A 23,639-nucleotide genomic window follows, 5' to 3' on the forward strand; every position below is an offset into this window, starting at 1 on the left:
CTTCTGTGTTGTGAAACATCTAGCCCCAGCTGGCACTCTCTTGGCATCTTGAGGTCTCATGCTAGTCTATTTAATTCTTATGCAAGATACTCCATGAGGGGAGGACATATCTTTAGCAGATAAAAAGGCAGAGAAGTTCAGAATTGAGTTTCTTCACCAACCTCTCAAAGCTGGAGAGGGACTGAATTGGGGCCAGAACCCAAATCTCTTCCATCTCATTCTCATCCCCGTTCCCTGGGTAGTCTTGGCTGCTCAGGAGACCAAGTGGAAATAAGTGGGTACACTCCAGTCTATCCTCAGAAATCTAAAGTTCTATCTACCCCATGGGCAAAGCCAGAAAATGAGCCCAGCGTGCATTGGCCTAAACTTGCGGACTTTGGCAAGGCATGGGTTTTGTGGCAACTGGTAGATGAGTGAAATATTCTCTCCTTCCCTAGCTAAATATGAGCTGAGGTTCTCTGCTCAGTTACTGTACTTGAAGCTGACCCATGAGATAATAAGCTGTTGGGACTGGCTCATGGTGACTGTGAAAGGACAGCTCTGTCTCACTCCCTCCCTCTGTGCCCCCCCCCACCACATACACATGGAGACCAGAAGTTGATGCCAGGCTTCCTCCTTAAACACTCTCCATTTCATTTCTTTCTTTTCTTTCTTTCTTTCTTTCTTTCTTTTTTTTTTTTTTTTTTTTTTTTTTTTTTTTTTTTTTTTGAGTCAAGGCTCCTCACTGAACGCAGAGCTCATCTATGCAGTTAGGCTGACCAGCCAGTGAACTTGAGGGATCTGCCTGGCAGGCTTGACATGGGCTCTCGGCTCTCCAAACTCTTGTCCTCATGTGTGTATGGCACGTAGGTTATTAACTGAGCTGTCTCCCCAGCCCGCAAATAGCATCTTAAAGCACCCGAATTGTCCATTGTTCATGTTTTGCCAGCTTTGCTCCCTTCTAAACGGTAAGCATTTCTGGGCTCGGTTCTACCCATAAGGACAGAAACTATGAGCCCTGTTTCAGTCCCTTGAAGCACAGAACAACATTCAGGATTCCTGTTTCCTCTAAGCCCCAAGGATCAGACTTACTTAAAAAGAGATTTTAGGCTTAACTTCATGCTGCTGCTTCTGTGGTAGGACCCTTGACATTAACCAAAATCCCTGTACTTGTAAATATCACTCAAGGTTTCTCCTTTCCCTCAATACACTTTAAATTCTAATCCAAAATGTGAGTGGCCCCTTCAGACCCTTAGCAACTTTATCAAGACGGCTCTAAAGTCTCCCACATGCTATTTACAGTCTACGTCTCTGGAGTCACGTTTTGGGGGAGATGTGCATGTTTTCTGGGCGTATCTTCCCATCAAAGGCCAGGCAGCCTTTCTCAACTTCTTGAGCATTCAGTCTTTTGCCAACAAGCACCTCTTGGTGGGTAGGATCAGTCCCCCATGGCTTTAAGAACTGTTTATTCCTGCTTGTGGAAAATAAACTTAAGGGGGCTGTTGATTTGCCACTTAGAGTTGCCCACACCCGCCATACTGCTCTCTCCTGAGAGCCCCCTTTCTGTGTGAGGAAGCCACCTTGCATGCCTTCAGTTCCCTCACAGCTCTCTCTGCACAGCCGTTTCCCTGGGAAACAAGACGAAGAGGGGAGGCCAAACTCATTTACAGACTGTCTCCTGCCAGCTGCCTATCATTCAGGCAATGGGCTTCACATCTGAAGTCCAAACATTGGAAAGGTTACACATGACCACAAGTTTGAAGCTTCAGGGGTCCCTCGGGATACGATCCAGGGTTCTTCTGAATTAGTGCGTTGACTCCTATTTTTCCAATGTCCACTTATACTTGTTCTAATAATAGTGTGTCTGAGTATTCATTTGATCTTGGTGTACAGTGTTCTGACTATTTTCTTACGAAAACACATTTCCCCCTGTTTCAGGGACTGGATCCTCCTACCTACTTGAATCACTTAGTGACCAGCACTACCAAATGGCATGACTGACAAACCAAGGACACACAAGGTCCTGGGTGGACAACGGCTTCCACAGCCATTCAGAGACGGTGATCTGAGACTCTCACACATATTTCTGGCCACATATTTCAAATCCTGAACACAGATTCTGAATTACCAAGGAAGCCCCTAATCAAGCCATGGAGTCTTGAAGAAGCACTTTTTAGTGACTTCTCTTTCATCTCAATCAATGTGAGACTATTAACAAAATGCCTTAGACCTCCGATTTATAAGGCAGATGAGTAGAGCCAACAGTCCTTAATATGGTAGGCATAATGGTGAAATTAGATTAGTGGATGGGTTAGAATTTCCATGATTGAAGGCATAGAAATGTGACAATCTAGCTAAAGTTGAACAGGAAAAGCACATGGCTCTCGGAGCTGAGGAAGCCATGGGACAGCTGGCATAGCAGGAGGCCAGCTGCCAGAAAGACGGGTCTCAGGCCTCTAGATTCTCCTGCTGGGTTTTTCATCTCTATGTCTCTGATCATCTTCCTTCCCCACTCCCCCACCCATTAACAGGCTTTCCACATACAGAGCACTTTACCTATGGTACCCAGGCAAAAGGAGATAGCCCTAGGGGGTGACTAACTTTCTCTGCTAAGTCACTTACTCTTTCCCTAGGCAATAGGACAAGAGCCTGGCCAAGGTTATGAAGTCATCCCTTAGGCCAGTAAATCTAACCTGGTGTGAACCTTGTAAGGGAGGGAGGGAAGGAGGGACACACACACACACACACACACACACACACACACACACACACACACACGACAGAGACAGAGATAGACAGACAGAGACAGAGAGAGAGGCAGAAAGAGATGTAGAAGAAGAAGAAGAAGAAGAAGGAGGAGAAGAAGAAGAAGAAGAAGAAGAAGAAGGAGGAGAAGAAGAAGAAGAAGAAGAAGAAGAAGAAGAAGAAGAAGAAGAAGAAGAAGAAGAAGGAGAGGCTGTTACCGTGTTCCACTGCATTACGCTACCCACAAAGTAATTCTGATAATGGCATTGGGAAGCACATTGAAAGGCAAGGCCCATGGTGTTCACCTAAATGCGTTTAAAATTGACTTCCAGCTTATGAGTCCATGAACAGCATTAAAAACACCCCTAGAAGAAAAACAGGCAAAGCTGTCACAGTGGATGGTGCTATGTGTTGTCACTCTGGTGAACAGTGTGACAGGGTTCAATAGTGTACCCCTCCTCTTTTCATAGGCTGAAGTCTCTGCTCCTAGACCACACAGTGTGGTTGCATTTGTTGGTTTAAAAAAATATTTTTGGCTCTTCGAGCATTTTATTTTATATAGATGGATGTTTTGCCTGTATGTAGATCTGTGCACCATGTCTGTGCTTGGTGCCCTTGGAGGCTAGAAAAGGACATAAAAGCCATCATGTGGATGCCTGGAATCCAATCTGGGTCCTCTGGAAGTACAGAGAGTACTCTTAATTGCTGAGCCATTTCTCCAGCCCGAATGCTGATTTGTAAAAGGTAATTAAGTATAACACACCCACTACAGCGAGCCACAATCCAATATGACTGGTGTCTTTGTAAAAAAAGGAAACACACCTAAGAAAGACCATATGAGGCCCAGAAAGGAGAAGAGGGCCATCAGCACATCAAGGAGAAAGGCCTCCGGAGAAATAAAACCTGCTGACTCTTTGACCTTAGATTTACAGGTTGAGAAGCCTTCAGAACTTTGAGGAAATAAATGGTTGCTTTTGAAGCCATGCAGGCTTTCATGAATTCTTATGCCACAGAGTAACCCTGACAACAACAAACCAAGAGGAAGTCAGTGGATGAGGACTGTTGAGGCAAATGTGATGTAAGCATGGGAGAGATCGGAGAGGCTTCAAGGGCCTCCCGCAGGGAATCTCCCCTGCACGGTGAAGGGCCAGGACCTGCTAACATACCTGTGCTGATAAAGACACAGTGAGATGGGTAAGATGTTACAGGAGGCAAAGATAAAAAAGCCAGTGACACACTGGCCTTGTCTGCAATGCCACAGAGGTGAGGCCTCCGGGGTCCTACAGGGACAGAAGATTGTATAAGGCAACCAAGTTATAGGCTACAAGCCACCCTGCAGGGACCTTGCTGTGAACCCTTTGGAGTCCTGACATGGGGGCTCCTGGATTTTATAAGTTCTGGGCATTCTACTGACCCTTGGCTTTACCAGACATATGGCTGAATGTCTGTGTCACCTGATGGAGAGTCACCTGGATTTATGCATCAGCCAGAGCCTCCTGCTTACACAGTCAGGAGAGCCCTCCTCAAGTGCCAGGGCAGCCCAGTGGTCCAAACTCTGCTGACAGCAAACCTTCCGATAGTAGTACTCTTGCAGGCCTTGACCTACTGTCCCATATCTCAGCTCTCTTCCACCAAGGACCCACACTCATAGAAATCCAGATGTTTTCATAACAGTTCTACCAGATTTTAGCCTTCCTCTACCTTGTAGACTTACCTGATGATGCTACAGCTCTCACTTCGCTGTACTTGCCTTCACTCTGACCTTTGACCTTTGCAAATGACACTAGTAGTGGATAATTCTATTGGGGCATGTTGCTGGACACACTTGACACAACACTTAAGATCCACCAACTTGCCCTGTTGGGCCCATGTTGAGATTTTACCACAAGCCCGAACGTATCTGGGAAGGAAATGTTCACTCCTCAAGAGACTGTCAATATGGCAAACCCACCACAGAAACTCCCAAAGGAAACATTTTTCCTGTGAGGAGACAGAGGCTGGGCAAAGGGTGCTCCCCATCCCCAGCATGGCCCCGGCAAAGCCACCTTAGAGGCGGCTAGGATGCCCTGGAGAATTGCCACTGTATAGCCAATGGAGGGACCTTCTGCTTGTGAGTGTATCCAAGTCATGTCTCTGGCCACCAGATACTGTTTGTACTCAAAAACACATTACTATTCCAAGGAGGACAAATGAAATGTTTGAATAACCCAAGCACTGTGGACCACTGAACACTGTTTTTCACCCTTATTTTTTTTTTTTTTCCTTCCTGCAATCACCCACAGACATTTCTTTAAAAACAAACTCGATAACGTCAAAAGACGAGAAAGGCTAAACTCCGTGAAAACAAAGGGACCATAAATCAGGAAAACTTTGTGCTTACTGGAAAGACACTTTAATTTTGTAGACAAAAGGCTGCATTAAGGAAGAATAACGCAATAATCAAAGGTGAAGGGATCTCCATTGTCTGGCGTCTTTCTCTGTGGGAATTTTCCCACCCCTGACAGCTGTAGAGGTGGGGGGAGGGGCGCTGACTGTGGCTGAGCCTTTATTCTCTCACCCCTCTACTCTCTGCGCGCCCCTCCCCCGCGCCGTTCCGTCAGTAAATGTCTGCAATCATATTCTTGAGCTCCTGTGTGATTTCAAGGTTCATCTCTCCCATGCAGCTCAAACACTAATTATCCCAGCTGTAATTAGTAAGATAATTAAATACTGGCCCACTCATCAGTCTACCTTGGGTCGGGTCGTGATTCTCCCAGAAGACCTTGAGCAGTTCCTCAAAGCTGATGTGCTCTGGCCGGTACACAACCCGGACGACTTCTGCATGGCCAGTTTTTTCTAGAGAGAGAGAGAGAGAGAGAGAGAGAGAGAGAGAACATACAACCCAATTTTATTGATAACATCAAGTCATTGCAAAGCTATTGGTGCTCAAAAGACCCTGCAGATGGGAGGCAAACTCCTCTCTGATGGAAGGGCACAAGTGTAATTGGATTTCAGTTGCTGGTCTCACCCCCAGCCTCTGTCCCCAGCTATAAAAGCATAGCAATCCTCCCTGGAGGTGCCTGGGAAGACTTCTGTATCCTTTCATAGGAGAACTAAGCTCCATTTTCATTTCTCTCCCTCATGCTCACACTCACTCAGGTGTGTGGGTGCATGTGTGTGGGCATGCCTCTGGAAACTTCAAGTTGATGTCAGGAATTATCGCTGATCGCTGTTCTACCTTATCACCGAGGCATGGTTTTTCAGTCAAACCTGGAGTTCCATAATATGGCTGGTCTTGTTGCTGTTTGCTCTGTGGGTCTTCTGCCCCTCCTGTGCTGGAATTACATGCGGGCTGCCGCTTTTACATGTGGGTTCTGGGGATCCGAACCCCAGTTCTCATGCTCATAGAGCGAGCGCTTAGCCATGTCCCCAACCTGGATTTTCAGTTTTCTAACCTCACTTTATGAAGTCTAGAGCTGGTCAGTCAGACTCGGTGTGCAGGACTGGACACACTGCAAAGGGGACTTGCCCAATTTCTATTTACATCACACTATACTATGAGGAGTGGGCTTAGCTGAAGTGCTGATCAGAGTAGTGCCAGAGAGTGAAACCTGCAGAAATGAACTGTGGACCCAGCCCTGTTATATAAACTAGTGGTGAAACACAATTGCTGTGCTCTGAACACAGAGGCTGGAGTTCGAGTCAAGTACCCAGGAGGTTGTATTTTTCTCAACCTAATTCCTCTCTGTTGTGAAATCAATGCTGAAAGAAAGTCTTTTGCAGGGCCCACTTGTATTCTCACAAGCAATCCTGAAGATCTGAGCATAGGGAGGGAAGTCTATGCCTGCATATTTCTTATAACTGTCAAGGTCATGTTCTTCCTACTGGCCAGTCCCAGAAGCCTGTAACAAGACATAATACAACAGCCATACACCATGCAATAGTCGTGCGCAATACAATATCCATATTCAAATTTGCTCACTGTCTCTTTTCTGTCACCTTATGTATCATAAAGAATTTGGCCTTATCCAAAGAGGGGTATGACCTTTGCCACTGCGGCCTGAGATAAAAATTCTGAGATATCTCATAGAAGTGAGACTGTTCCCAATGGGCTTTAGACACAATGGTCAGAAAGTGGGACTGAGCATGCAGTCCCATAATGCCCTTGGTTGGCATGCTATTAGCTAACCTGAAGGCTGACCCCAGCCACACTGGGCAACCACTCTGTTCATGACGCTGACACAATCGGTGGTGCCTGTATAAAATCCTGGGACATCAAGGCTTAGGTAGGTCTCCCTGTTGGGCAACTGTCATGTGTGGATGCTCGAAATTGACTTATCCCAGCTCGGCTGGAGAAAGGTCAGAAGTCCATGGATCCACCCAGACACTGCCCTCGGCCTCTCTGGCTGATCTGGAGCCCTGTTCTGCCCTGGTGATAAATCAGGACCATTCTTTCATTGAATGCTGACAATCCTTCATGCAAAGGGCCAGCTATGAGACAGTCTGGGAAGGCTCTGAATTTAAGCCTCAGCAAGCCAGAGCATTCACTCGCACGTGGTCTTTCTCACGTTAGTTGTGTCTGAGAGCAACTCCATTTTACAAACCGGACAGCCAAGATACATCTAAGTTAGATTCATCCAAGGCCACACGCTAGTGAAGCTCAGGACTATAATTTAAAAACACGCGCCTGCCGACTCCACACCCAGGGCCACTCAGTATGCCAAAGGGACAGCGAGCAAGGCGAACATAGAAAACCTGGGCCCAGGAAAGGAATAAAACTTCTCATTCTTTCTAATCCTTTTAAATGTAAATTTCTTTTGGTTATAGGGGTTTATGAATAATGTTAAGCCGAGACAATGTAAGAAATCTAAGAGAGGCAGCAAGGAGGAAATAAAATTGCCCACTGCAATGAACGTTTGAACACATGCCACTTATAATAACTACATAACACTCCATCAGATAGCTGTCCGATGACATCTTCATTCATTTCCTATCGTTGGGCATTTACATGAAATCCTATTTCTAACCACAAATGTAAATATTTTCCCACACTTCAGAGACATCTCAAGCCACAGTTGAATAACTGGAATTTCTGAATCAACATTTATAAATATTGAAATATTTTTTGGTGCCCAGTGCCAAACTTCTCCTCAGAAAAGCTGACCGACCGTGTTTTCCTTCACCCTGGGCAGCATGCGGGCCGGTCTCATTCACTGCTACGATCTTTTTATTCATAGCTGGAGGAGAGGGTTCTGTTTTGATGGGAGAGGGCTCTTATTACTGGAGTAAACACTGAATTTCATGTTTATGGCAATTCAGTTTTTTCTTTGACCTAATGTTTTTCATGTTCTTTTCATAATGAGCTACGAGTAGCTACTATATTAAAGTTCGATTATTAGTTGGTCAATCCATACAGTTTTATTCAGATGTCATGACTGTAGAATTTAGCATCTAAGCATATTTTTTTCCGTTTTCGTGTGTGTGTGTGTGTGTGTGTGTGTGTGTGTGTGTGTGTGTGTGTGCGCGCGCACATATGGGTGAGTGTACCTACATAGGTGAGTGTGCATGCAGAGGCCTGAGGTTGATATTCAGAATCACCCACACCCTTCTTCTGCCTTATTCATCAAGGCAGGGTCTCACAATCAAACCCAGAGACTGCCAATGCCAGTTTTGCTAGCCATCTTTCTCTGGGGATCCCTGTCTCCATGTTCAGAGTCTGGAATTACAGTGAGCCACATGCCCACCCAGCGTTTACACAGGTCCTGAGGATCTGAACTCAGCCTCTCCCAGCCTCCTAAGTAGACTTTATGCTAGCAGACACTAAAGGGCTGGTCATGGAGAGCTTAAAAAATATAGTATGCATTATAGTTGTTATGGCAAAAACACTTTTGGTCCAAAGTTATTCATGACTTGGTAATATGAAAAGCGTTAAGAGCCAGGGAGATGTCTGGGTGGTAAAGTGCCTGCCTCACAAACATAAAGGCCTTGGTTTGGATCTCAAGCACCCATGTAAGAAAGCTTGGCACAGTGGCTCCTATCTGCTACAAATGCTGGGGTTAATGGTACAGACTGGTGGGTCGCTAGAACTCACTGGCCATTAGCCTAGCCAAATCAGCGAGGTTCAAGTTCAGGAGAGACACTGTCTCAAAAAATGCTGTGGAGAGTGATGGAAAAAGACACCTCATGCGATCTCTGACCACCACCACCACCACCACCACCACACACACACACACACACACACACACACACACACACACACACACACGCACACACCCACATGAATATATTATACACCACACACACATATGCACACACATACACAAAGCATTTAGGCCCTCTGAATATTAAAAATCATAGCACTATGCTATAAACAAGACAGACATATTTGGTATGAATAGCCATTGAAATCCGACAAGAGATCTAAGTCAGAGATGCAAGCAGGTGCTTCACAAAGGAAGCAGCGACTTGCTGTAAGACATAAGAAGTGCCCAGCATTTCTAGTGACTGAATAAAAGCAAATAAATGCATACGAAGACACTAGGGTACCATCTCTTATTTATTGCCAATAAAATTGATTAAAAGTGTGCTGGTGATGCTGAAGAGACAGTGAGACCTGCCTCATTTGACCCATGACGGGGCAAAAATGACTAAGCCAGTTTAGAAAGGGCACTTGCAAACGTGGCAAGAGCCAGAGTTCATGCACCTCGATGTCGTGAGCCAGGAAATACAGCTCATAAGTGTAACCCCCAGCAGTGGGGAGATACATAAAAGTCCACAGAATCTACTCTGCCATTTCTCCAGTGGCGAAGTACTGTTAAGAAACACATATTTAATTAAATGTTGCCGTTTTGACTGCATAGAACGGTGGTAATCATACATGCAACCTAGTATGTGTCTTCTGGTGGTGCCCAGCCCACTTCCTTTGGCACAACATCCTCAAGTCCATCTATGTTGTAGTACATTCCAGAATGTCCTTCCATTTGTCTCATTGTGTGTGTGTGTGTGTGTGTGTGTGTGTGTGTGTGTGTGTGTGTGTGTTCAAATCATATTTTGTTTATGCATTCATCCACCAATGGGCCCCTGAGATGCTTCTGCCCTTTAGCTTCTATGAACACAGATTATAAGTGCAATATTTACTGGTGCAAGAAACACACTGCCTCCTTCACAGATGAGCAAGTCAAGGTCTCTTCACAAGTTTCCTCACATAAGTCACACGTCTAGGAAGCAACAGAATCCAAGCCCACCACATTTTAAATTTAGGTAAATTATTTGCCCATTCAATGCCCACACGTAAATATTTTAAAACAGAGGAGCCTAAAGTCACCAGGAGAGAACAAATGGCACACAAGCAGTGACCTATATGAAAAGTCACACCTGTTGGGCAATGGATACCCAGGCCGTCAGAAACATTAGCTGCTTCTTTTGTGATGGCAATGTGGATCAAGAACAATTTTTTAATATTTTTAGCGTGTGTGAGGGGGGTACGGGAGGTGTGAGAGTGGTTGTGTACAAGTCAGGGTGCACATGTGGGGGCCAGAGGGCAACTCTGTGAGGTTGGTCCTCTCCTTCTATATTCTAGGGATCAAACACGTGTTGCAGAGTAAGCTCCATCTATGAGCCATCTTGCTGGCTCGCGAAAGAGTTTCACTCCCTAGCAAACACTTCTAGCCATGATTGCCACCAACATTCTATGTAAAGAGGCTTTAAGAAGCCTGGCCATTTAAAGGAGACTATCATTCAGGTTCAAGGCCCAATTTGCATTGGCAAACAGTGCAGAGGGTGCCCTGGCCAAGCTCACCTTTCAGTTTCTTTACTTTATTTCTCCAAAGCAAAAGAACCTGTGTAAAAATACACACTGCAAACGATCAAAAGGATTCGAGGGACTCAGGAGCTTTATGGAAATGCCCCAGCTTGGCAGGAACGAGCTAATGCGCTGAGCTAATTTCATTCCAGAGGCCGAACTGCAAACACTGTTTTGTGCTTCCTGAGATAAAAAGGCCAGATCTTAAAAATATTTCGAGCTGCGTCCTCACATTCCATCGTGCAAATAGCGTGATGGGAGGGATGTGCAAACATGCTTGTTAACAGTTAGCTGCAGCACAGCAGGTGTCTCTGCACTGCTAGACAAAAGTATCTGGGAAAGAAAAAGGAGGACCAGGTGCCTTTTCTGAGCATCTTGCTCCCCTGCCTGGCCCTCTAGATCCAAAGGAAAGAGCATGACCTCAGAGGAGTGGGCAATGGGCCACTGTTTCCTGCAAAATCAGCACCCAGGAAGAGATATTGCAATGCGCCATGGGCAATGGTGGCCAGGTGCCACCCAGACAGAGATCCTGCAAGCTAGGGAGGCTGGGTAACCTCTTGGCTATTGAGTAGCTATGCAGCCTCCTGAATCTTTCTTATCTGGGCTTCGGCTTCATCGTCTGCAAATGGGAACATTAATAGCTTTGACTGCATGGGATTATACTCAAGATTAGTTCTGGGTTTTTTTTTCCCCCCAAGATTAGTTCTGTTCTATACTTTCCCCAATACCCACTCAGCCTTCATCAAGGGGAGCCCTTGCAGATTCATCATTGTCCACTGGCCTAGTGACACGTGTTCACCCTCCTGACCCCTAAGTCCTATGTGGTCCTCACTTCCCATCCTAACATAGGCAGCGTCCTTGCAATGAAGGACGGCTGTACAAACAGCTCTGCTGTGTGGACATATCGCAACACAGAACACATCCATATCAGCTTAACTAATAATAGCCTTGCATTTGCCCTGAGGACACGGGAGCAGGTGAGCCTGCCCTGCCCTGAGGACAAGGGAGTGGGCCCTGATCCAGGGCTCTGAGTGAACTACACCCCAACATCTACCCCGTGTATGAGCTGCTTGAACACATGAAGGGGCCGGACCTGCAGATTCAAAGATTAAGAATCTCCTTGACACAGCAACAACGGGATGTCCGACAGCAGTCCCAGTGAGGATCCAGTAACAATAGTGTAGGCCTCCAACCAGATCCGTGACTTGTAGCAATGAACATTTGAAAGTAAACATATGTGGACAAAAGGCTGCGTGATACACTACAGCTTCCGTGACAAGATTTTTTGTTTGTCTGTTTGTTTTAATGTACTGGGGGGAGGGGAGGGATTTTGGCGCATGATGTGTAAATCATAGACATTTAATAAAAATTTAAAAAAAGAGAGAGATAAAATAATAGCTTTGCTGGTATTGTTATGATTAGTAAATTACTGTTATTTCAAAAAAAAATTTTTTTTTAGTCTGGGAATCTGTACTTTTACAAGATTCTTTACATAATTTCCAATAGTTCAAAAACCACAGATCTGGAGTGGACTCGTGAGCTCCTTTAGGGGCTGGCACCCAGTGCTGCTTTCCTGCATCCTGCACTAGCTGTCTCAGTGGTCGGCAGGCACATGAGGCTCAGAGCCTTAAAGGAAGGAGGAAACAGGTGACGAGACGGTAAGGAAAAGACGGAGGAAACAAAGGTCATTAATCCCTTGCAAAGGTCTGTGCTGAGTGTGAGGAGCAGGTGGAGAACAGAGACCTCATATTCTCTAGTCGTAATGACAGGGCAGACTGGTAGCATATGTGCCAAGCTCTTGAGATAAATGGTCCAAGCCGCCCCTCACAAATACCTCGAGGCAGGCAACATTATTATTCCCACTCTTTGGAGGAAGAAACCAATTTAAAGAAATCAAGAGATCTTGTCCAAATATTTATGACATGAAAAAGACTCCGAGTCCTGAGAAGATGGCTCAAGGACACAAGGAATAAGAAGGCAGTGAAGATGTTCTAAAGGCAGATCCCATGTGTCTTAGCATGACAGAGAGTCACAGAAGGGCATTTCCCTTATGGCTGGAGATGGCAAGGGTGAAGGTGAAGGAGGGGAGGGCATCTCCATTAAAGCAGAGACCTCAGCAAAGACAAGGATTCCAGGGAAGGCAAAGAGAAACAGGTTTGAGCTCTTGGTCCAGAGGGGCTCTTGTGGCCCTGTCACTGGTAGAGGTCCACAGCTGTCCGTTCCCCAGGTGCCGACTACTGTCAATAAGAAACAGAAACCCCGTCCAGCCCTGCATATTACTTCTGTGTGCCCTGCAGTATCACTGCCACTCTGGGTGGTTGTCAAGATAAATACTACAAAGCCCATTTTTACTACCAGGAAAATCAAAGCTAAGCTCCTGCGCAAAGGAGAACCAAGAGCTTCATGGCAAATAATGCTCTCCCACTCTCTGTGCAGTGGTATATGGAGCCCTGGTCTTGCCCAGGGCTCTCCAGGATGGATATGACCCCACTCTTGTTTTCCCACATTCTCCTGGATCCGGGTCTCCTTTCCACAGAGCCTCTAACTTGTAATGCGGACCCCTACCCACTCCCAGGGCCTCGTGATACCCAGATTTCTCCAGAACTAGACAGAATCAAGGGCCACAGGAAGAGCTGGTACCCAGGGGTCCAGTGGGATCAGCTTGTCTCAGGCCTAGCACCTCAGCAGAGTTATGTCTTCCTGAGGTCACTCAAAAGGGTCCCTGAGGAGGAGGAAGAGGAGGAGGAGGAGGAGGAGAGCTACACCCAGAAAACAGAACACAGAACACAGCAGGGGTGCAGATGACGAGGATTCCCCCAAATACCAATGGCCAGCCTTTCTTGGACCCTCAAGCCCACAGGCTCCACAGGGTCAGCCCTCTGCAGGTAATGCCTCCATGCTAGCTGTCTTCAAGGATGTTCTAGTCTCCCACCCCAACCCCCGTTCAGGATACAGTGAGCTCTTAGAGTGAAGAGTCTCTCCTCTGCAGCTCCCCGGGACAGGGCACAAGATACAAACACACGTGAATCAGATGACAGGATGTACTGAATTTTCCCACCATTCACTTAGCCTTCTTCCAGATGGAGATCCACGAAGACGCAAACACTGGCCACTAATGGCACATGCTGTGCTTGAACCCCCAGCCTCTAACCTCCCAAATCCAACATGAACTCCACCCCCACCCCACATCCTAAAATGGGCATCTTACCTCCCAGAGGAAGATACCAAATGAACCAAAACAACAATACAGATGGGCCACCATGATATCTTATTTATTCATTGATTTATAAGCATGAATCAAATCCTACAAAGTCCCACATGCTGTGCCAAGTACTGAGGATTCAGTGATGACAAATGGTAATAGAATAACAACAAGGAGCCCCTGTCCCATGGGTATTGCCTCACGTCGCAGTCTAGGTAAGGAACTGATCTTCTGAATAAAAAGACCAGATCTATTTTATTTACCCTGCAGGCTGAAGGAATGGGAGAAGTGAGCTACAGAGATTTTTTTTTTCATTAAATAATAACCATTCTTCAATATCCCGCATCCTTTCCCTGCCAACCAGATTCAGCTGAGCCACGGAACCAAATAAAAGAGCACAAAAAGACCCAGGTGTTTGAAGAGACGAAGACGGGAGAGAGGGTGGATGAATAATATTCCCCTTTCCCACACGAGATTCAAAACACTACTTTTCTCCTGCTAATTAACTACAAAGAGGTAAGGTGTCAGCTCAGTTTCATCTCCAGCTCCCGCCGATAGAAAATGCGATTTCTAACAATGTACTCATTATAAAAAAAAAGTCCTAATACATCAAAATTGGATGCCCTGTGGAGTTCATTATAGGATCTGAGGAGCGTCTATGCTGCCATTTTATCTTGGCTTTCTTCCTTTTGTCTCACCCGTCACTTAAAGCGTCCAACGAAAAAATGTAAGCTTTAAAAAGCATCCTATTGATTGAAACATAGGGGGAAAAAATCTGTTAGAGTGATTGTATTTTTTTTTAAAACCTGGTCCTCCATAGGGAGACATGGTGGGGAGGTTTGGAATCTGCTGGTAGGTATTTTATGTGGATATATCATCCTGGGACTATTCTCTCAGAGGACTGCTTTAATCACAGGTGAGTACCTGCTCAGGAAAATTCCCCAAGAAGGCAGTTAACTTTAACTTTCAGTGAGACTAGAGGGTTCCTACCACTGCCGTGGGTGTGTGAAGGTAAAAGCTGGGACCCTAGTATGGGAACAGGCTGTTGACTCATTTCTGCATGGAACATGCAGATTGCAGAGGCAGCCATCACCTCTGGGTGAGCTGGGTTTACAGGGCAATGAGTATATGAAGGGTTGATGTGTGGAGTAGCTGGTGTTCATTTCGCAGAGCTGCACCAGTGCCTCCCTACCGTGTAACAGGTTAGCAGCATAAGCTATTAGCAGATATATCTGTCACACACAGACCTTTTGGAGCTGAAAGAACAAATGCAAATTTCGCAGGATGGCCTGATATTAACACAGGTATTGCACACCGAGAAAGCAGGACTCTTTGAACAGATAAGATTAAACCGTGCAATATGAAGTGAGGCTGCTGGACCTGGTCATGGGTGAGCTACACAAGAAGAGCAGTTCCCAACTATGAGGATTGCTTGTGGTAGTTTTTGAAGATTTATTTATTTTCATTTTATGTATTTCAGTGTTTTATTTGCATGTATGTAAGTATACTACTGCGTGTGTGTGTGTGTGTTCCTGGTGTCCTTGTAGACCAAAAGAGGATGCTGGAGTTATGAGCTGCCATGTGGATCCTGGGACCCAAACCCAGATCCCTCTGCAAGAACAGTATGTTCTGAAACCACCTTCCATGCCCCTTGTGGCACCCTTTGACGCTCATCTTCACCCCTGAGCCCCTACCCCACCCCCGACTCCCAGCTAGAATTCCAACCCAGGATGCCAGGGGATAGACCTAGGCTTTCTCATGACCCACATGGGTGCTTCTATTCTGAGCTGGGAAAGGAACCAGGCATCGTAAACATATGGTAGTAGACAATCTCAGAATCTTAAGGGTCATATTGTCTCTTACCCCACTGTACCATCCACACAGGGCACACACAGGGCACACACTACTACACAGAGCAGCTCATGCCCCTGCCAGAACATCCTGGTTGCTGAAATTTTCCATCTTTACTGAGTCAAAATCTACTTTATTCTACACTGGGACCAAATTTTGGCTTTTAGAGATTATTTATTCATCTCTCCACAGCGAACAGAAGGCTTGAGCCCCAAAGCACTGTGGGCTGTTAAATGGGCACTGACTAGGAATCAGACGCCCTACACCCGCGGTTCAGCTCACAGAGAGTCACATCCCTTTTAACCACAAGTTGTTTATCTGTGAAATAGGGGCACTCACACTGTCTCATCGGTCCTGTACTGACTACTGTGTCCCAAGCCTTCAACAGCACACAGACAATGGAAAGCGCTTCAGGAATGCACCTGCAACAATCAAATCAACACCCGTCAGTAGTTACTGAATCTACAAATTGCTATTCCCATATGCCACGAAAAGTGAAGAGCCACATTATAATGCAGCTTTGTTCCCTCATCCCCAAACTATTCTGAGATTTAGGAGCTGGATTTACACCTGCATTGGCAGGATCCGCTCTTGGGTGGGTTTGTCTGGGTATGCTGTCAAGTAGGTTTGCAGTAGAAAGTGTTTGTGCTCCATGAGGACTAGAAAACAGATAGAGACTCCCTGACATCATGGTGACAGAGAGATCTTGAAACCAAGTCTGGTGCCTTTTTATACTCTTAAAAAAGCATTCTCAGCTTTGAATGACATGGGTGAGAAATGGCGTCTTATTTGAGGCTGCTATTATAACCCTGGAGCTGCTGGCACAGTACGGCCAGGGGAACTGCTTGAAGATGTCCACAGACAACTACACACTCTTTTGTATCTCACTCACACGATATTTGCTTTTTAGGTCTGTGTGGTGGTCGCATACTCCCCCCAGTCTGTAGAGTGCAATGTATACAAACAGCCCACACAAAATATATCCCCAGGATTACAGGGTAAGGATGGTTTTGACTTTTTTGGATGTTTCTGTTGTTTATTAGTGGTGCTACAGATTGAGCCTAAGTCCTTGTATATGCTCACTCCTACTGAACTCCAGCCCAGGCCCACTTTAGCTGTTTTGGGAAGAAATGTAACTAAGAGCCAAGCCTTCAGATTTATCCAGAACATAATCCCACATAGAAATACTATCAGTTGCCTGGGGAGGCTTTGGTTTTTTCTACCAGTTCAGGCCCAAGATCCCTGTTGAACCACAGGGAACAGAGATAAATCTGATATTCTTATCTCAAAATCATGCAAACCAGAGAAGCAACCAAGGCTACATCTTTATACATGAATAATACACACACATACACACACACACACACACACACACACACACACACATATGCATAGCACCAAACCAGGCAATTCTAGGAGCTTAGCTCACTGGGGTCTGATCAAACCATTCTCAATGACTGTGATATTACTCCCATAAACACCCAGATAAGGGGTAGCCACTAAATTATTGCACCAATGGCTTTCTATAGAGCCAAACTCAGCTATAGCTAGGTTAATATTGGGAATCTGTTAAACTTGATTAGTAAGCTTTGATAACAGCTAGTAATTAATTTACTTGTCCTTAGGACACCAAATGGTTTCAACAATGAAGAGCTGGGAAGCTGTGCCAAGGACACTGGCATGGCAACCAAAACATGACTCAGATGAACTCTCCAGCTTCCCTAAGTCTTGGGTCCTTCGACCATGGTCTCTTCCCACTGCTGATGGCCATACTCACCAAGAAAGTTGCTGTTGCCCCCAAAAATATTTAGATCAATTCTTTATCTTGTAATTGAATAGTTTAATCAAATATAAATCTAAAGAAGAAATAAAACTAGAAAAGGTACAGAATTTCATTTCTATTAAAGAATAAGTTTAGTGGCATTAGAAAAAACTCAATCGCCAGGTGTGGTGGTGCATGCCTTTAATCCTAGCACTTGGGAGGCAGAGGCAGGCAGATTGCTGTGAGTTTGAGGCCAGCCTGGTCTACAAAGTGACTTTAGGACAGCCAAGGCTACACAGAGAAATCATGTCTCAACAAACCAAAAAAAAAAAAAAAAAAAAAAAGAAAGAAAGAAAGAAAGAAAAAACTCAAAGGAAGTGTAAATTAAAAAACAACAACAACAAAATAAACAACACACACACACACACACAAAAATACCAAAGCAAAACACTCACAAACAGGTATGGAGAAAACTACACAAAGCCTGAGGGAACAGGTGTTAGGAGTGGGGTCGGGTGGGGCCGATGAGGGAAGGCTTTGCAACCAGCCCAGTGTCACAGTGGCTATTTCCATCATCTTGGAGGTCAGAGTCAAGTAGGCTGGCCACAGAGGAAACACAAAATGGACACCTGTATCCAAAATAACAACAAGGCTGGCAACTTTGATCTTCAGTGGGTGTGCTGATGCCAGAAAGCATCTTGGTAAATGAGTTTTGCCATTTTTGTCTGGGCAGATAGATATCCATTCCAGAGATCACCATCATAGTGAAAAAAGCCAGGTCATTGTGAGTTTCAAGACACAGACAAACTGGTCATGATTTCTGCAGTGTGGGCTCTGCCTCAGTCACTTCTTTAAACTGCCCTTACTCACATGTGCCCGATCTTGCTGCAGAGGTTGGGAGAGGGGACTGTTTGCAAAGCTTGCTTGTTTCCATGGATGAAAGGGTTTTGATTAGTACAAATGATAAATTATTTCCATTCGTTAGCAAGGACGAATGAATTGTCTCAGGTCCCGATGCAGCTCTGACACCCACATGCACAGGGGTAGGCAGCAGGGCCTCTGTTCACGGCACCATGACAGAACAAAATCACCTCCCTCCATTCTACAGAGAACACTTCAGAGTGGCCTGGAAACCTGAAAAGTAAGTCCCATATTTCTTTGTCCCTTTATCTCAAAAGCAGAGGAAATATAATTAGAAACGTGGCTAAGAAGCCTCCGCCATTGTGCGCAGTGATAAGCTTCAGATGTTCGGCTCCCAGCACAATAATGGCTGTGGTCTTGATCAGTGCCCCTTCACAAAGCAAGCCCTTGCTTCACACACAGGGTGGGGTCAAGGTTTCTGGCATAGAGAACAAAGTAGAATTCCCTACAGAGGACCCACTCCACAGAGGCCGGTCATTGTGTAGCTTTGATACCATTTTCTCCCTGTAGCACAAGCCAGAATTGTCCTTTAAAGACGTTTCCGTATGTCTAGCACTTTCCTGAAGTGGGTTGTACTGGGTGTGCCGGCTCCCACATCCCCCAGACCTGTGCTGTTCCAGCATTGTGCTTCCAGGACCAGAGGGTCTAAGCTGCACTTACTAGTGAGCAAGTACAGCCATGCCGTCAAGCCATGTTGACCTGGACTGCCGGCACGTGATCCTTGGTGGAAGATGATGGGCCCATCATCCCAATTCATTTTCATTAAATTGACCCTTTTTGATAATGAGTTAAGCTTTTGAAATTGATACTCCCAACAGAAAAAGAAGGAAGAGGAGAGAAAGCAGGAGGGAGGGTAAGAATTGGTCCATGCAGATTTAAAGTTAGGGAGTCCAGGGCTATTTTAACTTATTGGTGATTTCAATTGTAAGTGCTTTTCCTTCTAGTAACAAATTTGGTGTGATATAATTTACATACTATATAATTTACCCATTTAAACTGTATGATTCAAGGGGTTTTTAGAATATGTAGAGCTGGGCAACTATGACCACAGTCAGTCTGAAAATAGATGCCATCACTGCAAGCTCTTCAAAGTGACAGAAAGGGGTTAACCCTCCCAGGGTCATAGAACTTAACATCACAAGCAGACAAACACAGTGTGAGAAAGAAAAGTTAGCATTCCATTTTGTCAATGAACTAAAGCACAAACACCAAATCAAAGTTAACATTAACCAAAAACAGTGACACATGTGAATTTTAAACTTTCACACAGTTTAGATTTACCCCAAATGTAACGAAAATCACCACTGGAAGCATTTCATGAACGTTGGATTCCAGAGTGTGTGTGGCAGAGCAGTGGGCTAAAAGAATGTTCCAGATGCTTAAAAAAAAAAAAAAAAAAAGCAAACAAAAACCAAAAACAAACAAACAAACAAACAAAAATCTGAAAAGGCCTTCCTTCCCCAATGCATAATGAACTATTGTCATGGTGCTTTGGCAGAACAAGATAAACCCAAGGAGAAATAGGAACCCAGAGACAGCCAGGCAAAAGGTAAGCTTAGTATATGACGGGGGAGGCTCTGTGGTAGATCGCTGGAGGAATTGATGGTCTATTAAAAAGTTAGATCCTTATCTAATAATTAAAACCCAACTCTATACATATTAAAAGTTTTGTTATAAAAGGCAAAATTTTTTATCTTTTAGAGCCAACAGAAGGGACTGTAATATTATCTTGGGTTAGGGAGATATTTTTAGCCAAGATATACATTTATACATTTATAGATTTGTATAAACTGTGAAGAAAATTATTAAATGGAGAACTTTTGCTTATCACAAGACACTATAAAGAAAAATATCTGTTATGTATAAAAGTATCAAAGAATTAGCATTCAGAATTCATAAAGAACTCTTTAAAATCAAGAAGGGAACAGTTTTTAAAAATCTCAGTAGAATAAAATTACCCATAGGGATTTTGCAGATGAAAATACAAATGGTCAACAAACATAAAAATTACTAGAACCAAAAGGATGCAAATTAAAAGCACCATAAGATGCCATTTGAAACCGTGGAGCCAGCAACAACATACATACGTCCTGTAATAGGGACACCCTACCTTGGGAATCAATGGCTGCAGCTACCGTAGAGATTCAAAACTCTGGACACGTGCAGACAGACACAGCACCCTATGAGCAGTTAGCAGGAGCACCTGTGAGGATGCAGGCACAGAAGGAAAATAGAAATAATCTTCCTAACCTGTGGCAAAATACCCAACAGATGCAGTGTAAGGAGAGAAGGTTTGTTTTTTGTTGTTCTTGTTGTTTGGGGTTTTTGTTTGTTTGTTTGTTTTTGGCTCATGGTGTGAAAAATAACATCCATCGTGGTGAGAAGCAAACAGTGGCAGGTGACTCCTGGTGGCTGAAGTGTGTGGCAGCTGCTTGCTGTGTGGCAGAGAGCTGGATCGGAACCAACACTGGTCCATGACCCTGTGATCTGGCCCCTACAGTCCCACAGGCCAGTGAGCCCCCATACCCGAGAGTTTCCCCAGACTCCCTAGATAGCACCGTCTGACTAAGTGTTCAAATCTAGGAGCCTGCAGGGGCTATTTCTCATACAAACTGTACCAACTGACGGAACATGAATAGGTGGTCAGTGGGAAAAAAAGAAAGCCAATAGAGCTCGTAAGTCCTGATGGTGTAGCTCAAGACTAAAATATTTACTGAGAACAGAATCCATGCTAAATATGGACAGCATGCATGGTAGCGCTTGCAAAAAGAAAGCCCAAACAGGCAAAATGGATGTGTTGCTTTGGGACACACACACGCACACACGCGCGCGCGCACACACATACACATGCACACACACACACACACACACACACACACACGTCAACGAAGAACACAGGCTGGATAAAAGCTGCCTTCCCAGAGCTGCTGCAGGAGATTAATAAGATTAATTGTCTCCCTCTCCGCAGTGAGATAGGTGCTTTGCAGTAGAGCCCTGTGTTCGGTTTCCCTGGGCTTTGCAACTTCAGTTAACTTTACAGAATTTCTTTTGTGGAGCAAATACTTTGTTTTCCTTATAAATTAGCACCCATGTAGTCCTAGACCGCCTCATAGCTTAGAGTGATTCACCCAGAAAAGCAAAACGACAACACTAACTTTTATCTTCACTCTTAAGAACAGTTATTCCTAACACTGCATTTGAGGCTTTAACTCTAATCGTCCATGCAAATACACAAATTGTTTACCGTTCTGAGTCTTCCAGTGACCTCACACTAATGAATACCTGAAGGCAGCTGTTTTCATTGCAAAGGCTGAGATGGAAACCCCTCTCCCTAGTCTATTAAACTCTAACCTTCAAGCCTTCACCTTTCAGCCGTGTAAATGACAGAATCTAAAACAATGTTTGGAGAGTGTGCCCTGATTCTTGGAAGGTATCTGCTGGGGAAGTTAAACAGGATTGCTTTCTGCAGCAAACTTGAAAACGAACTAGAAAATAAACCATGACAATAGCACCACGGGATGGCTAGGTTAATTAAAAGTTAGACCTTGACCGGGGAGCAGCATTGATAAGGCTGGTGAGGCCCTCCTGAGGATGTGCCCACTCCCCTTCGTGTCTGAGGATGAGGATGAAGATGAGAATGAGGATGAGGATGAGGTGAGGAAGCATGGAGCAGGAGGAGATGGAGCTGGCTTCTCCACTCTGGGCATTGTCCACTTCCTCTCTCTCTTTGACCTCTCCAAGGCTGAGCCTTGAAACAAAGAAGATAGCAGGGAAAGAGTCTGGCCTTGCCTATCGTGGTGAGGCTACAGACCTTTCAGGCCCTTCCCACCCTCAAACCACAGAATAAAATGGTTTGAACACACACACACACACCATGCATGCATGCACACACACACATGCATAGTGCACATGCTAAGAGTCCAGCCTTACACAAGTGATCATTTTCATTGCAAAGGCAGAAATTAAAACCCCTGGAGTCAGAGGCTGCACTGTGTCTTCCCCTAGACTTGTATAATGAAGCTCAATGCCTGAGACCTCAGGCTGGGACTATATTTGGAAACTTAAGTTGGTGACTAAATTAAAATGAGGGCAACAGAATGGGCTATTGTTCTTGTAAGGGCTGGAGAGATGGCTCAGTAGTTAAGAGCACTTGTTGCTCTTGCAGAGGACCTGGGTTTGGTTCCCAGCACCAACACGGCAGCTCCCGATATTCATGTCTCAAGTTCCAGGGGATCTGTTGTCCTCTTCTGACCTCCACAGGTGCGAGGCACATATGTGATAGATTGATATTTGGAATAGGGTCTCTCCCTCACCTCACCTACAGTTCACCAAGCAGGCTAGGCTGGGTAGCCAGTAAGCCATATAAACCCACCTGTTTCTAGTTCCCAATGTTGGTATTCTAATTGCCACTACCACACCCAGCTTGTGTGTGTACTTGTATGCCTGTAGAGACCAGAGTCTACAGCAGGGATCTTCGTCTAATCCTTCCCAACTTACGTTTTGAGACAGGGTCTGGTCTCTTCACAGAACTGAGATCTCACTGATCGGCTAGACAGGCCTGCCAGTGAGCTCCAGGGATTTGTCTATCTCTGTTGTCGTCTTCACCCAGCACTGGAGCTAAAGACATGTTGTTACGATGCCTGGTCTTTTATGTGGATACTGTGGATCCAACCTTATATTCTAATACTTGTAGGCCACTTTACCCACTGAGCCATCTCCCCAGCTCTCACACCTAACTGTTACTGGATTCTGGGGCGGGGGTGTCAAACTTAAGCCCTCAAGCTCGGATGTTTGCTGACTCTGCAACTACCACAGCCATCGGAATAATCATCTTCAGTTTAGTTCAGTACAACTAAATAGCTGGTGTTGGTTTAAAACTTCAAGAATCTGACACTGAGTGGTTTATTTGGGGCATATTTAAGCACAGCACAATTTGGTGGAAACATGCCAGGTGCTAATTAACTCGATCCTGTGTGCACAGTAGAGCTTAAGACATGACTACATTGGAACTCCTTGTAAAGTACATGTGCCATCCTCCACAATGGGATCTATAGATTGACTCCATGTGATACCTTCCAGAAAGATAGGTTCTAGAGATTGTCAAACTCACAATAAGGGTCTGGGGGAGGATTCAGTGTGGTCTCCACCACACAGATAAAGCAAAATGTCACCAGGCAGTTAACTGCATCTGCTCCCAGCCCTCTGGGCAGATAACAGGCTATGCATCCCTTCCTTTGAAGGAACAACCCTGTGTGTTTAAAATCCTGGTTCTCTTAGTGCTAATCAGTGAGCACAAGAGCCTCAGTGCCTCCTACACTGACTGACACACCCTCAGGCTTGTATGAGAGAAATGTTTGAAAACATGAGGAGGTGGCTGTCTTCTATAGGGCCTATCTCGG

At 45.1% G+C, this 23,639-nt stretch overlaps 1 protein-coding gene across 5 annotated transcripts in view; it reads right to left on the reverse strand.

The window, feature by feature from the left end:
- Positions 1-23,639, reverse strand: part of Msra (methionine sulfoxide reductase A) — a 320,628-nt gene that overhangs the window by 106,097 nt on the left and 190,892 nt on the right. For all 5 annotated transcript variants that reach the window (XM_051160698.1, XM_051160697.1, XM_051160696.1 and 2 more), the window contains one exon: positions 5,455-5,559. In XM_051160698.1, the coding sequence (XP_051016655.1) occupies positions 5,455-5,559 (105 nt within the window). The remainder of the gene's footprint in view (positions 1-5,454; positions 5,560-23,639) is intronic.

Source organism: Acomys russatus, chromosome 18 (genome assembly GCF_903995435.1).
Source record: "Acomys russatus chromosome 18, mAcoRus1.1, whole genome shotgun sequence".
NCBI classification, from domain to species: Eukaryota; Metazoa; Chordata; class Mammalia; order Rodentia; family Muridae; genus Acomys; species Acomys russatus.